Source organism: Micromys minutus (genome assembly GCF_963924665.1).
Source record: "Micromys minutus genome assembly, chromosome: 12".
NCBI classification, from domain to species: domain Eukaryota; kingdom Metazoa; phylum Chordata; class Mammalia; order Rodentia; family Muridae; genus Micromys; species Micromys minutus.
The window spans coordinates 27,733,753-27,748,905 of record NC_137981.1 but is presented as its reverse complement, the minus strand read 5'-3'; the positions used below and the strand labels follow the sequence as shown (position 1 = coordinate 27,748,905).

The 15,153-nt window shown below is 42.7% G+C and overlaps 1 protein-coding gene across 1 annotated transcript; it reads left to right on the top strand.

The window, feature by feature from the left end:
* Positions 1–12,383: 12,383 nt before the first annotated feature.
* LOC308428266 (ubiquitin carboxyl-terminal hydrolase isozyme L3-like) lies at positions 12,384–13,028 on the top strand (the record flags this gene model as incomplete). Its single annotated transcript, XM_080926681.1, has 1 exon — positions 12,384–13,028. Exon 1 carries the CDS (start codon positions 12,444–12,446, stop codon positions 13,026–13,028), a length of 585 nt encoding a protein of 194 aa, XP_080782807.1. The 5' UTR covers positions 12,384–12,443.
* Between the last annotated feature and the right edge of the window lie 2,125 nt (positions 13,029–15,153).

Sequence of the window (15,153 nt, the reverse complement as noted above, 5' to 3'; positions counted from 1 at the left end):
GACCTACTTGTCTGCTTTGTTGTGATGTTTGTTTTGTTGTCGTTGGTTTTTTTGTGTAGCCCTGACTGTCCTAGAACTGTATCTATAGACCAGGCTGTCTTCAAACTGAGATCTTCCTGCTTCTGTTTCCCAAGAGCTGGAGAATGCTGGATTAAAAGCATGTACCACCACCAAGTCTGGATCCCTGGGGTTGGGGGTGGGGTGGAAAATGCCAGAAGTTCATCCCAGTTGCTCTGATGAAACTGCTAAAAGAAAAACATTGTTTAGATATGAACAGAGAAAAAGCCTAAAGTTCATATACTTATTGAAGCAAAAAATCTTGGGTCCATGGCATCAGCCCAGGGAACACAGGAAGTGAAAAGACCCTAGGCACATTCGGTGCTGGAGACTCAGGAGGCCCAGTGGAGATTCTGGCAGATTGCCCTTATCCCTGTTGCTGCACACAGCCTAATAGCCTGTGGGCCTAGATGTAGTTCAGCCGTAGGACCTACAGAGAGGCCATCACCATGCAGCTTCTACCTTGCTCTGAGCTTTTCAGTTAAGCAGACTGAACTGAAGTTCTATGTCACCAATGGCTGCACTAATCTGAGCTGTGCTTTTAGCATTGTGAAGACATTTGAAAGTACACATAACTGAGGTGTTACTAGACAACTTTTTTTGCTGTTTTTAAAAACGGGTTGAGACAGCTCTTTTTGCTAGTAAAAATTCTAAAAGCTATCTGGAAAGTTCATGGATTTTCTGACCAAAGTCAGAAAAGCTGCTATAAAAGTTACTGGATCATCTGACCAAGTCAGAAATCCTGTTAGAAAAATTCTAAAAGTAATTCTTAGATTTTCCAATTAAAATAAGAAAGCCAGAAAAATTCTAAAAGGGCTATGAAATTTTCTAAATGAGCTGTGTTTGCTATCCATGGATTTTCTGACAAAAATCAGAAATCTATTGGAAAAATTCTAAAAGAGCTGTTTTCGCTCTCCAGAGATCTCCAGGTAGCTCAGCTCTCGTTAGAGAAAATTTCTCAAAAGAACTGCCATCACTTTCCGCTAGCTCATCTTATGCAAACCAAAAGCCCAGTTTTTTAATTTATATATCAATTCAGCTACTTAGTACGGGTTCCCTTTTGATTATCCTGTGAATCAGCATCACTTGTTCCCAGCCCCTCAATTCTTAGGAAACAGCAAGCACACATCTTATAACACTGAAAAAGAATTCAGAGATCTGCCTGGCTGTTAAGCACAGAGGATAAGCTAGCAGGGTGGACCCCGTCCTGAAATTACCCTTTCTACCACACCTGGGTCTGGACTCCAAGTGTCCCAGGCTGACCTTGAGCTCAGGAATCTGCCTGCTTTTGTATCTCCTGAGAAGCTGCCTCAATGCAGGTAGGTGCCTTTGTTCCTTTAGATTCGTGAAGCCCCTCATAATTCACATTGCCTAGTTGAGAAATTATATGCTTGAATTCATGTTTTTAGAGTTCTTTTCCACGGTCTTAAGGGTTGTCCTGAAGGTCACAGCGTTTACCATTTTGCTAAAACATTAAACACACCTTCACTTCCTGGGCTCAGATTATCATGGAGTCATTAACATTAACAGAGAGAACATTCCTTGGAGGAATATGAAATATGTACATTATTATACAAACAAGTCTTATGCCCAGGGCTGCCATTGATACTTGGGGGCCCATGTCTACTGGCCATGTCCCCACCAAGGCCATGCTGGACTTGGCAGCGGAAGGGGATATTTTTTTATATGAATACATGAACCATACACTTTATAAAAACAACAGATAAACTACCAGATTTGAGAAGCAAACAACAATGTCTAACGCAGATTCTCAGTAAACCCTCAAAAGTAGCACAGGAAAAAAATTCATACACATGCTCTATATATTTAAATCATACACATGTTCTGTATGTTTAAATCATATACATGTTCTGTATGTTTAAATCATACACATGCTCTATATATTTAAGTCATACATATGATCTATATATTTAAGCATACACATGTTCTATATATTTAAATCATACACATGCTCTATATATTTAAATCATACACATGCTCTATATATTTAAGCATACACATGCTCTATATATTTAAATCATATACATGCTCTATATATTTAAATCATACATGCTCTATATATTTAAGTCATACACATGCTCTAGGTATTTAAATTATACACATGCTCTATATATATAAGCATACACATGCTCTATATATTTAAGCATATACATTCTCTATATATTTAAATCATACACATGCTCTATATATTTAAGCATACACAAAAGGGCAACACAAACCCCATTTGTCTCCATTCTAAGGACCAGGCCTGATTTCAAAAAAAGGCCATAAGGCACCAGCTTCAGGAACAGACCACAAGTCCCAGAAACCAAGTCATAGGACACCAACTCTAGGAATAGATCATAAAATCTAGAACAAGACCATAAAACCCTCTCCCAAAGAACAGCCTGGGATAACCACAAAAATGGGGAAATATCTCAGACTGGGCCATCTGCACTGGGCAGCCCTATTTCACCACATGGTTGAATGTTCATGACACAGGGATGCAGACCACTAACCACCTGTGACACCCCCCTAATACCCACCGATGAAATTTTAGATTACCTGATCCTTTCAGAGACCCCCCACACATACACACCCTCTTCTCATTCCCTATAAAAAGCCCTACATGCCTTGGTTTGAGGTTGCCATTTTGGAGAATGGTTGATCCCCGAATGCTGGGTGTTCCTGCAGAATAAACTCTTTGTTGTACACTATCTGAGTCTGGGGTCTTCCTTCAGCGATTTTTTTTTTTTTTTTTTTTGGACTCTTACATATACACACCAGCTCTCTAAATTCCTCTGGACCACTCCAGCCCATCTTCTTTCTACTTCATGTCCTCTTTTTAAGTTAGTGTTGTTATTCCCACTGAGTCCAAATTAATGCTGACCATATGCTGGTGTTGGCACACCCACTGGGACACAGGTCTCCTGCAGAATGAGATGGCTTCAAATGCACTATGTAGTTGAGGCTGGCCTTACATTTCTGAGCCTTTTGCTTCCACTTCCTGAGTGCTAGGATTATAAGTCTGTTCCCTTATGCTGAGCTTGGGCAGAGCAATTTAAATCCCCAGCCTATAGATGAGCTTTTGGGGGCAATGACTCCTAAAATTGTGTGCGCCTCTACATGTGCAGGTGGGCTTTTCCAGATGCTTTGTTTCAAGTAGCTTCTCCCTGGGATCCATGACCCTGGTCTGGAATGGCTCTCTGCCCCTGTTGGTTGGGTGAACTCCTTTTCTGACTAGACACAACACAGGGCTGGGACAACCCTTGATGACCACTCCCTGATCAGGAAGGGTGGGGAGAACCAGGTTAGAAGAAGCCTTCCTAGCCCAGAGTGGCCTAGCCTGCCCCTGACCTGTCAGAACCTCCCAGTGTCCTTCAGAGCATGCAGGGTAGAATGTAGGGCCCTTGTTAGGGATGGTGCCTGAGCCTCCACTGCACAGACAGGTACAGAAGCCTAACGTCTATTTAGGTTTCCAGCCAAGTACACTGGGTAAGGGAACCCTTGGGCAACTGAAATTCGGGATCCTCTTGCACAAAGCAAGTTTTAACAGTAGTGTTGAGTAAGCAAGTGTCCTTTCCCTTCTGATGTGGCTTACCTTCTTCCATTGTCAGAATTCATTTGCCTGTGTGCTTTGAGCAAAAGGATTGCCAGGAAACATTCAACCCAGAGAACCACACCTATGCTCCGGAAAAGCCTTGATTTGAATAAGTAGATATGAATGGGTCCAACACTTCTGTCCTGAAGTCTTTATAAGCCTGGCTCTATTTTCCAAGGGCATCTCATAATCATGGGTGTCCTACCTAGTACTGTAAAAACAGGAGCAAGGATTTGAATGTTTATACTTAAAATGTGTTAATGTGTGCTGGCTGATTCAATGTATGCAATAAGAAACAGGCCAACACCAAGGAGTCTACATTTCAGTAGGCTGTTGTGCACACATGCTTTCCCTAGGGGGCCACCGTCACAGTCACCACTTTTGCTGTGTCAGCTTCTTCTGCCTGTGTCTGGTTATCGAAGACAACACCGGGAAAACATAATGAAACTGAATTTCTTCTTTGTCCTAGCTACTCACATTTATTTTCCTTTTACTTACTTAGGAATGTCCTCGTGGCCATGTCACCATATCCCTCTGTGTTTGCATAAAGTTAGAACATGTCAGAGACATCCTGAAAGGTGGGGTGTACAGCAATGAACCAACAGGTGTAGACCCCTGTTCTCCCAGGTTCAGGGTGGGCTGTACAGAGCTGTTGACAGCACACAGAAGCACCTGCTAGCCCGGATGGTTGATCTCCACTGTTAGCTTAACCACCAACTCAAACCCAAGCAGCTGGACACACCTGTGAGAGGTTTTATTGATCGATTGTTTGAAGTGGGAAGACCCACCCTAATCTGAGCCACACCTTGTGACAAATGTGGAAGATGCCCCAGGCCCAGGCATTCAGCACAGAGCTGAGGGAGGGACCACAACACTATCTCAGAAACTAAAACAGAATTAACACTGTCACAGTTTCAAGGCCATCAGCTCTAGGTGATCTGTGTGGCGCACCTAACTGACCCAGCTAGTCACCACACCCATGGAAGTCTGGCGTCTGAGTTCCTGGTCAGACTTCGAGAGGTCTAGAGAACCTCTTCTTGGTGTCGCTAACCTGTTCTAACTTTATACAAACTCATACACAGAGGGATTCTGGGACACAATGAAGAGGATGTGTCTGGGTAAGTGGAGGGAAGGATAGAGTAGGGTACCAGGGGCAGAGGAGTCTGGTATCAACACGAACACATCATTTCTCCCCATTTGCCCTCACTCTCGCCGGTGAGTTCATCTGCTCTGAGGCATTCCTTTGCTGGTATTAGATCCCACTTTCTAAAGATTCCAACCAAAACCCAGAAGCCTAGGGACTTCTCTAGGCTCCAGCACCCAATTAGGTCTTTGGATCATTCAGTCTTGTGGGCTGAACTGCTGGATTCTTCGCCTTTCTATGGGCTAACCCATTGTTGGGCTACTCACACCACAGCCCACTCCAGACATTAACATCCTAAAACTCTAATTGTTCTCTTGGCTCCCATCCTGACTAACACAGTAGGTGATAGGCTTGCTTTTATCTTTTCTCTTATGTGTTCAAACATAATATGTAGACACACTGAGTAACCCAAGCTAATTTCATAGCAACACTCTAGGAACATGAAGTATTTTTGGTTACTTTTTATTACAATAAAAGTCACATTCCAGAGTCTGCATCTGGATTAAGGCCACTGAGACAGGAAAGTGATGGGCACAGTGTGGCTTTTGCTACTTCTGCCCAAGGTGATCAAGAACTGCTTGTTCCTGGGCTTGGGCTGGCTCTAGAACAATTCCCCTCCTGACCTCTTTTTCCACACCTCCTCTTCCATTCATAGGCTACGACATCCTTCTCACTTCCCAGTTCTGTTGCTGTTGCCTTGAGCCCTTGTAGGAGTCACTGTATTGTAGGATTCATGAAGCCCTGGTGTAATCCTGTCATCTGGCTGGAAATGTAGGGAAGCAGTTGGCAGGAGAATGGGGTACATACACCAAACATTTGGTTATGAATCAACAACCCAACATGGGACCAGTAGAAAGACTGAAGAGAGGAACAGGATGTTGGATGGGGCAGCATGTGTTTTATAGCCATTTCCTCTGAGCTGAAACAGTCTGTCATGGAGGAACACTAAGACTCAAACACTTTTCCTAAAAGGAACGCTTACCAATTGTACAAGGTCCAAGTCTCCTCAAGGTCATAAGCAGGAAGGACCGCTTCAGAGACTGGGACCAGCCAAGCTGCCTGGAAGAAAGTCTCTAATCTATCTAGCTGCCTGCTCATCATGTAGAAAACCCCAGGGCTCCAGCTTTTTGACTTGTCGCCCATGCTGGGGTGGGCTTTCCATGACTCAGCTGTCTTTGAGTCATTCTACCCCCTGAAGTAGCTGCTTGTGCACACCCTGTAAGGGACCCTAATGAACTGATTCCCACAGTTGTTGGCTTCCAGTCTGAGGTGAGTAGACATTTCTCTACTTCTCTCCAGAAATAGTGTCAGATAACAGGTGTCATAACCATATGCTTTGTAGTCAGGTGACATGGTTTAAAATATGGACTCTAACGTTTACTTAATATTTTTTTAAAATGGTAGCAAATTTTTCCTAAGTTAAAATGTGTCATCCTTCATTTGTAAGTGTTCACAGACTGACATTCAGAACATCAGGTTGTTCTTCTGTCATCACCTCCATCCAACCTCAGAGCTTTCCATAAGCTCTGTCTCCCTGGTCACCCCCTCTCCAGCACTGACTCCCTGGTCACCCCCTCTCCAGCACTGTCTCCCTGGTCACCCTCCCCTCTCCTACACTGTCTCCCTGGTCACCCCCTCTCCAGCACTGACTCCCTGGTCACCCCCTCTCCAGCACTGACTCCCTGGTCACCCCCTCTCCAGCACTGTCTCCCTGGTCACCCTCCCCTCTCCTACACTGTCTCCCTGGTTACTCCTCTCTCTGTCACTGACTCCTGGTTACCCCCTCTCCATCTCTGACTCCCTGGCCATCCCCTTCCCTCCAGTACCCTTCATTTTCTTTCTGACTTTAAGAACTTCATTGCTCTATTATCCAGAGTAGACTTGGACACGAGAAATGGTGGTTAATGTTGTACAACACACTTGACAGCGACAGTTGATGGTTATTTTCTGAAAATTCCCTTCTCCCTTCCCCAACTCCTCTCTGGGTTTCATGTAGCCCAGGCTGTCTCACCCTCTCTCTTGATACCCAGAGCTAGCTATGAACTCCTGAGTTTCCTACCCCCACCTCTCAAATGCTGGGGTTAGAGGCATGTTGTGCCACCCCCAGCTTAACAAAATGTTTCAATATAACCAGAGTGCAGGGTTTTTAATACTATCAGCACAAATAAATGATGCCCAGCATGATGGAGGCATTTACCCATAGCCGATCAACCCGCAGTGTATACTTGTATAGATCACACTGTACCGAATAAATATGTACAGTTACCATGTGTCAAATAAATTGATGAACTACATAATAATATATTTTACCAGAGAGCATGCTCTAATGATGCAATGAAGTCAGCAAATGCCAACATCATGGTTGGAGTGTGTCAGTAACTCTTCTGCGTGCTTTAAAAGTATTAACATATCTACCTTCAGAAAATGAAGGGTTTTGAAGTAAGGTTTAGTTTTGTTTATGTATAAATGAGGTCATGCAATATTCCTTCTCTTGTGACTTTCAACAAGCGTTCTTGCATATGAATGGCAGGAGTGAATAAAATCTACCTTGTGAGATTTGGTGTGAGGGGCTCACTTGTAACTTAGGTCTTCAGAGTATGTCATGTTCATTTAGTTTAATCTGACTTATTTGCTAGGTGTGAAAAAGAATCCAGACAGAGGGTGGGGACGCTGCATGCTTAGAGGCTTGTGCAGCCCTGCAGAGGCTTTTCCTGAGTGTGAGCAGAAATCACACAGACTGTCAGCATGGCACTCAGAACTCTGCCCAAGAGTTGTGTGGCGCCTGCCAACACAAGGTCTCCACTAGGTGGCAGACTCACCATGGGCTTCTCAGGAATGACCCTGAGTTCCTCAAATACTGAATGATGACATAAACCTTAATAACAAAATGATCCCTTCAAAGTACCAGGTGGGGCTAGGTTTGGGATCAGATTCCAGATTCCGTCTCAACTTGGAAGCATGTGACTATAGAATATCTATTTAACCTTGTCTGACCTCAGGAGTGTTTGTTTAATTTTATGAGCCAGGCATGACACGCCTAAAGAAGGCTTTAGTCCCAGCACTAGAGAGGTAGAAGGAAGTAGATTTTTATAACTTCAAGGCCAGCCTGGTGTAAATACTGAGTTCTAGGTCAGCCAAAGCTATATAGTAAGACCCTGCCTCAAACAAAACAATAATTGTGTGTGTGTGTGTATGTGTGTGTATACAAGTGTTTTATGTGCACAGGTATTTCACCTGAGTGTGTGCCTGAGGAAGTCAGAAGAGGGTGTCAGACCCCTTAGAACTGGAGTTACAGACAACTGTGAACCACCTTGTGGGTACAAAGAATTTCACATGGATCCTCTGGAAAAGCAGCTCTCTCTCCAGTCCTGGTTCCTGTCACCTTTTTAAGGTGATAATACCCAGCTCAAAGTTTTGTTTTGTTTTGTTTTTTGAGGATTAAATGAGATAGTACTTTAAAAAGCAAGAGGCCCAGCAAGGTAACTCAGTTTGTAAAGTCTCTTGCCACCAAGTCTGAGTTTGATCTCAAGGACCCACAAGGTGGAAGGAGAGAATCAACTTTGGCAAAAATTGTCTTCTGACCTCCACATGCGAATGCCATGCAAATCTACTAATCAATAAATGTAAAAAGTTTAGTTTTTTTTTTTTGTTTTGTTTTTAGAGACAAGATTTCTTTGTGTAGACAGGCTATCCTGGAAAATTACAGGTTTTGGTATCTATATAGATACAGATAGGCATATCATATAAGGATGTATCATATAGATATGGGTACCAAAGCCTGTAAGTCATTCTAATAAATCCCCTTTCTATATGTGTAGATAGATATAGATGATATAGATATAGTTAGTAGAGATAGAGATTGGATACTGATATGGATTAGAGATGATACAGATGAGAGATTCATTCTCTAAGTTCTGCTACTCTAGAGAGCCCTGACTATTACAACCACCCTGGTAAGATAAGCCCACAGGTGTGGTAGTGGCACTAATATTTATGGGGATAACCAACTGCATCCTGATGAAAATTAAGACTAATCTACAGGGACATACATGCCTCACACTTAAAATCTGGCCAAGAACCCATGGCTGGGGGCTCACAGAGATGAGGCTTTCAGTATGATTTTGTCAAACGGGCATAGTATCAAATGCCCTCTGAACCTGGACCTCTACCCACAGGTTAGCGCAGCTCTCAGTCTTCATCAGAGTGGACTGTGGTTAACACGCAGAGTCACGACTGGTCAAAGTGTCAGTGGAGTGCCCAGCCACAAATGGAGCTCCCCAAGACTGAGAGGACATCAAGCAAGATGGGGAGGAAAGAGGGCAAGAGGCACAGGTCAGTAGGAGTGGGGTGAAATGGCATCTTCTAGACACGTCAGGGTCACAGCACTGGTGCTCACAGACGCTGTGGTTCTGCCACAAGTCCTGCACACAACCTAGTCAGTCAACGTTCTAGCAAGAAGGTGAGGAGGGCTGGAATGCTCCCACCTCCAACTGGGAAGCTAGTGACAGATGGCTTCTGGGAAGAGTCAGTTTCCTTTAAGGCCGTGGGCCCTGGCTGACCTTGAACTCACAGAGATGCATCTGCCCTGCCCATGAATGCTTGGATAAAAATCTTGTCCCATCACATTTGCACATGAAGTTAGGAGGGTGTGGGGAGGTGAGGATCTGGGAGAGGTTGGGGAGAGTAGAGGGGGTAGTGATGGTTAAAATACGTTGTTTGAAATTCTCTAAGAAGTAATTAAAATGCTATGTTTTAAAAGGGAACGAGATTCTGATGGGGACATGGAGTGAAGAACCCTTATATACTGATGATGGGAATGTAAGTTAATATAGTCACTATGGAAACCAGAAGGTGGTTCCTCAATATAAACAGACCATGTGACACAGAGCCCTGGGCGGGTGGGGGACAGTGAACTTTTATCTTAGGTTAGTTTCATTCTTTATTTTTTAAAGATTTATTTATTTTTATTTATATAAGTACACTGTAGCTGTCTTCAGACACACCAGAAAAGTGCATCAGATCCCATTACAGATGGTTGTGAGCCACCATGTGGTTGCTGGGAATTTAACTCAGGACCTCTGGGAGAGCAGTTAATGCTCTTAACCACTGAGCCATCTCTCCAGCCCCAGTTAGTTGAGTTCTAATCGATACATTGGGTGCTAGTTTGTTGCAGTAACCTCTCTAACCCAAATAAGAAAACACACCTCAGTTAATATGAACACAAGCTGTGCACCTAGACTGGGCAGATCTACACTACACTACTCTGTTCCCCAGCTATGGGATCCCTTATAATTTGTGGTTTCTCCAGGCCACGTGCTTCAGCTTCATCTTCCTTCCACTTCCTCTTCCTCCATCTTTCCTTCTCCCCCTCCTCTCTCTCTACCCCCAACTCTTCAGCTCCACCTTCCCTTCCCCTGCCCAATCACTAGCTCTCACCTTTATTTTGCAAGCTAAAATGGGGGGAAAGTTCCGGTGAAGTCACCTGAGTACATTATCCATTCCTCGTCCTTGGCAGCCCCTCCTGGGAAATGTGATTAGCATCAAATACAAGCAGCATCAGGACAACCCACAGTGTACCACTCCTAGAAGTTTACTCAGAGAACCCTATCAGCCATAGCTATAACCAACCTAGGTGTCCATCAGCAGAGGAATAGGTACAGAAAATGAGGCATACACACAATGGAATTTAATTCAGTCACAAAGAAGAATAGAATTATGTCCTCTGCAGGAATATGGAGTTCACCATATTAGGCAAATTAATTCAGTCTCTGAAAGACAAATATTAGTGTTTCTTCTATCTGTAGATTGTTTATTTTATACAGATACATGAAATTACATATATATGTGTGTGTGTGTATTTCTTCTATCTGTAGATTGTCAATTTACATAGATACATAATAACATATGCATAATAAAAATAGATGTAAAGTTTTCTAGAATAACAAAGGAGACTAATGGAAAGGAGCACATAGAGGCACATAAGAGAGGAGAAAGCATGAGGTGTTGTGCCAGGAAGCGTTCTTGAACCCGAAAGACCACCAAGGAGCCAAGTCCCATGCAATTGCATTAGGGTCTCTTTATTCAAACTGAAGCTTGGGCTCTCTGCCAACCCTGACACAGCAGGACGGTGGAGTCCCGAGCCTAGTTTTATGCAAACATTTATAGATGCAATAAGGGGGTATCTAGCCTGGTACACATCTTATTGGGAGGGGGCATTATGGTCTTTTACATGTGAAGTATTTACATCTTCTCCAAAAGAGTGGGAATGGGTTAGTTTGTTTATACATTTAAACTATATTAAAGAATCTTATTTATTTACTGTGTGTATATATATATATATATATATATATATATATATATATATATATATATATATGCATTTTGCCTACATGTGTATTTGTGCACTATATGTGTCCCTGGTACCTATGGAGTCCAGAAGGTAGCTTTGGATCCCCTAGAACAACAGTTAGAAATGGTTTTGACTACCATATGGATATTAGGAAGCAAACTCAGGTACTATGGGAAAGAAGTCAGTGCTCTTGACTAATGAGCCATCTCTCTAACCCCTGGTTTTGTTGTTACTGTTATTTTGAGACAGTCTCACATACTCCAGGCTGATCTCAAACTCCTCATTTCATGTGTCCACTTCCCACATACCAGGATTACAGGCATGCCCCCATCATGTGAACAAAGCTGTGGAGCTTGGCACTTTTTAGTAACAGTGTGAATAGCCTACATCACTTAGACATATTCGCCCTAATCTTAAGACACCATGAATCTTTCCCTTTCTAAACCACATCACATTCAAGATCATCATCTTGGAAGGAACTCTGAAAAGAAGCCAGCAACAATGCCCAGTGTGGTGCACTGACCACTTACCCAAGGTAGCCGTGCCTCCTCCACCACACAGTGGCTGACAGGTAAGGCCATAGGTCCTCAAGCATATAAAAACACATCTATATGCATTTCTAGCAGCAGCATCCACTCACATCCTCAAATTCAGACCCTCAAGCTGATGGCTCTTCCTGGAACAAGGTCAAGAGTAGATGTCTTGTCTGGGGGCTCAGGGGTCTGTGCTGTGCTGTGTCTTTTCCGGACTGGTACTGGTACTGTGTTTGATGATGTGGGGATGCTCCAAGATTTTCTGGCTTCCCAAGGTCCCACAGGAGGTAAAAATATTTTTCCTACCCCTGTCTGAGACTCTACTGTCTGAACGGTTCTCTAACACCCATCCCAGGGCAATGTGAAATAGTTAGCTCATAGCAGCATGCCCATTATCAAGCTGTGTGTGGTGTCATGTGCCTTTATTTATAGCACTTTCAAGGGTGAGGCAGGTAGATCACTGTGAAATTGAAGCTTTCCTGTTGTACATATTGAGCACCAGGCCAGCCAGGGCTACGTAGAAACCCTGTCTTAAAAAGAAACAAACAGAAAACCAAATCACCATCCCATATCTGCTCCCATGCCTTGGCCTCTTGCTTCATCCTCTAGTCTGGGTAAGCTTTAGGTCTTGCGCATCTATCAGTGCTAAGAAGTGGATTAGCTGTCTCTAAACCTTCTTCTGTCTCATTTCAGGTCACCAACCAGTTTCTCAAGCAGTTAGGCCTGCATCCTAACTGGCGGTTTGTTGATGTGTATGGGATGGAGCCTGAACTTCTCAGCATGGTGCCAAGACCAGTGTGTGCAGTATTACTCCTCTTCTCCATTACAGAAAAGTATGAAGTCTTCAGAACAGAAGAGGAAGAAAGAATAAAATCTCAAGGACAAGATGTTACATCATCAGTATATTTTATGAAACAAACCATAAGCAATGCCTGTGGAACGATTGGGCTGATTCATGCCATTGCAAACAACAAAGACAAGATGCACTTCGAATCAGGGTCAACATTGAAAAAGTTCCTGGAGGAGTCTGTATCAATGAGTCCTGAAGAAAGAGCCAAATACCTGGAGAACTATGACACTATTCGAGTTGCTCATGAAACCAGTGCACATGAAGGTCAGACTGAGGCACCAAGTATAGATGAAAAAGTAGATCTTCATTTTATTGCATTAGTTCATGTAGATGGGAATCTCAATGAATTAGATGGATGGAAACCGTTTCCAGTTAACCATGGGAAAACTAGTGAAGAGATGTTGTTAGAGGATGCCACAGAAGTTTGCAAGAAGTTCATGGAACATGACCCTGATGAGTTAAGATTTAATGAAATTGCTCTCTCAGTAGCATAGCATCTCGACAGAAACACCAAATACTGTATTATTTGCAACAAAAGTTAAATTTCTGATGCCATAATGAACTCAAATTTTTTAATATTTTCATTAACTTGACTAATTAAACTTTATGTGAATAAACTTTGACTTTACCTGTAAAAAAAAAAAGAAGAAGGAGGAGAAGGAGGAAGAGGAAGAAGAAGAAGAAGAAGAAGAAGAAGAAGAAGAAGAAGAAGAAGAAGAAGAAGAAGAAGAAGAAGAAGAAGAAGAAGAAGAAGTGGATTAGCCGCTCATGCCTTTCTATGCTAAAGCAATTTTTCCCACTGTCAACTAAGAGAGGTCATTTTGTAATGAAATAGTTGAGCATTGGTACCCTCTCTCTGGGCTCAGAAACCAGGAAATAGATGAGAAGTAAGCAGATCTCTGTATGTAATGCTGGTAAATGCCGTGGAGTTTGGCTAGTTAATTTGGAGAAAATAAACAGAGTGTGTTTACCTACTTTAAACATTATCATTTATATAATCTACCTAAATGCTACCTAGTTCAAATATTAACATTAGTTATAATCACTTCTTTGAATGCAGTACAAATCAAGTATTTGTTAAATATTTATAGGATCTCATAATTCTATCTGACTTTTAAGAGAAATCAGATTAGGAAATATCTTTATTGAGAATTTTTTATTCTATTTTTTTTTCTTTAAACACAGCAAGGATACAAAGGCACAGTAAAGCTAGCTGGGAAAAGCAAAAGATTGCTAAATTCTGGGATGGGATGTACCTAGGGAAGTATGGTAGCTTGTCTTTTGCTGCTTTTGTGTTCTTCTTTTTCCTGCCCATTTTTCTCCCTCTTTCCCCCAATTTCATCTCCTATCACTAGACTGGAGGGGGAAAAAGGATATTGGGGGAAAGAGAGAGGTAGAGATCCTTAAATCTACTTTCTTTCTTCTAGTGTCTTCTTTGAATAAGTCTTCTTTGACTATTAACACACTGCAACCACCCCCCCCTGAATGATCATCCACCACCCAACACCTCTTCTCAGGGCCCTAGCATTTATATACCCCCTGAAAAGTTCCCAGAATTCCAAACATCACACAACGGCAGAAACTACCTGCAGCTGGCAAAAATCACATCCCTGCTGGAGCACGAGGCAAATCATAGTCAGCTGCTTCAAAGCAGCCCCATAGCCCACATTTGGAATTAAAAGAGAAACATAATCTTATAATATTTCTGTGTTTTTTTTTTTTTAAAGAAACCCAAATTCCAGAATTCTCACTACAAAGAACAGTGTTCCTGGGCCCAGAGGAGAAAGAAATGAGCTTTGATAATGGGAGGGACATGGCACCTGTGCATCTAGATGGTATGAAGAGAAAAAGTGGATGTCTTCGACATGTATCTCAGTATAGGGATGTCTACTGTACACCCTACGTGATGAGCAGGTAGATTCTTGCAGGGAGAGTCTTCTTTCCAGGACCATTTTGCTTTATGGATGGATACCTTCTCAGACCTCGTCTTGATATCAGGTGTGTGGCCTTAGTCCCCGGGTTCATCTCACTGTCTTGAACCACCCATCACTTTCAAAAACCTTAACAGTAATATGCCACACAAACAGGCTCAGGGATGGGAGTCACATGGTTGTAGTAATAGCTGCAGAAAAGGCCTTTGACATTATTCAACACACCTTTATTGTAAAAGCTTGGGACTAGGGATGAAGAGAACCTTGTGTGTCAGCACAACATGCAAAGACAACATCATGCTAAATGGAGGAAAACATTTGGACATGACATAGCTATTGAACTCCAGAACTCACAGCAGCTTGTCATACAACTTCATACATAGCCATGATTCTGTGATCACAGGTTCTGTGGGCTGGTCCTGAGAAAGCACATCCCCATCATCAAATGAGGCACAGTAACTTTAACACCTTAGTGCTGAACTCTTACTAATCACAGCTGGCTTTTCAGCTCCGGATCAGTAGCACACAGATTCTTAGCACACAGATCCTTGCTCCCCTCTGAAACCACCCAAACCAAGCTGCTTTTCTCTCAACACTTACATCTTCCAAGCTCCAAGCTTCAAACAGAATGACCCACTGAGCTCTAAGAACATCATTCAGTTGCTTTTTCAACCCAAAGTTTCAAATG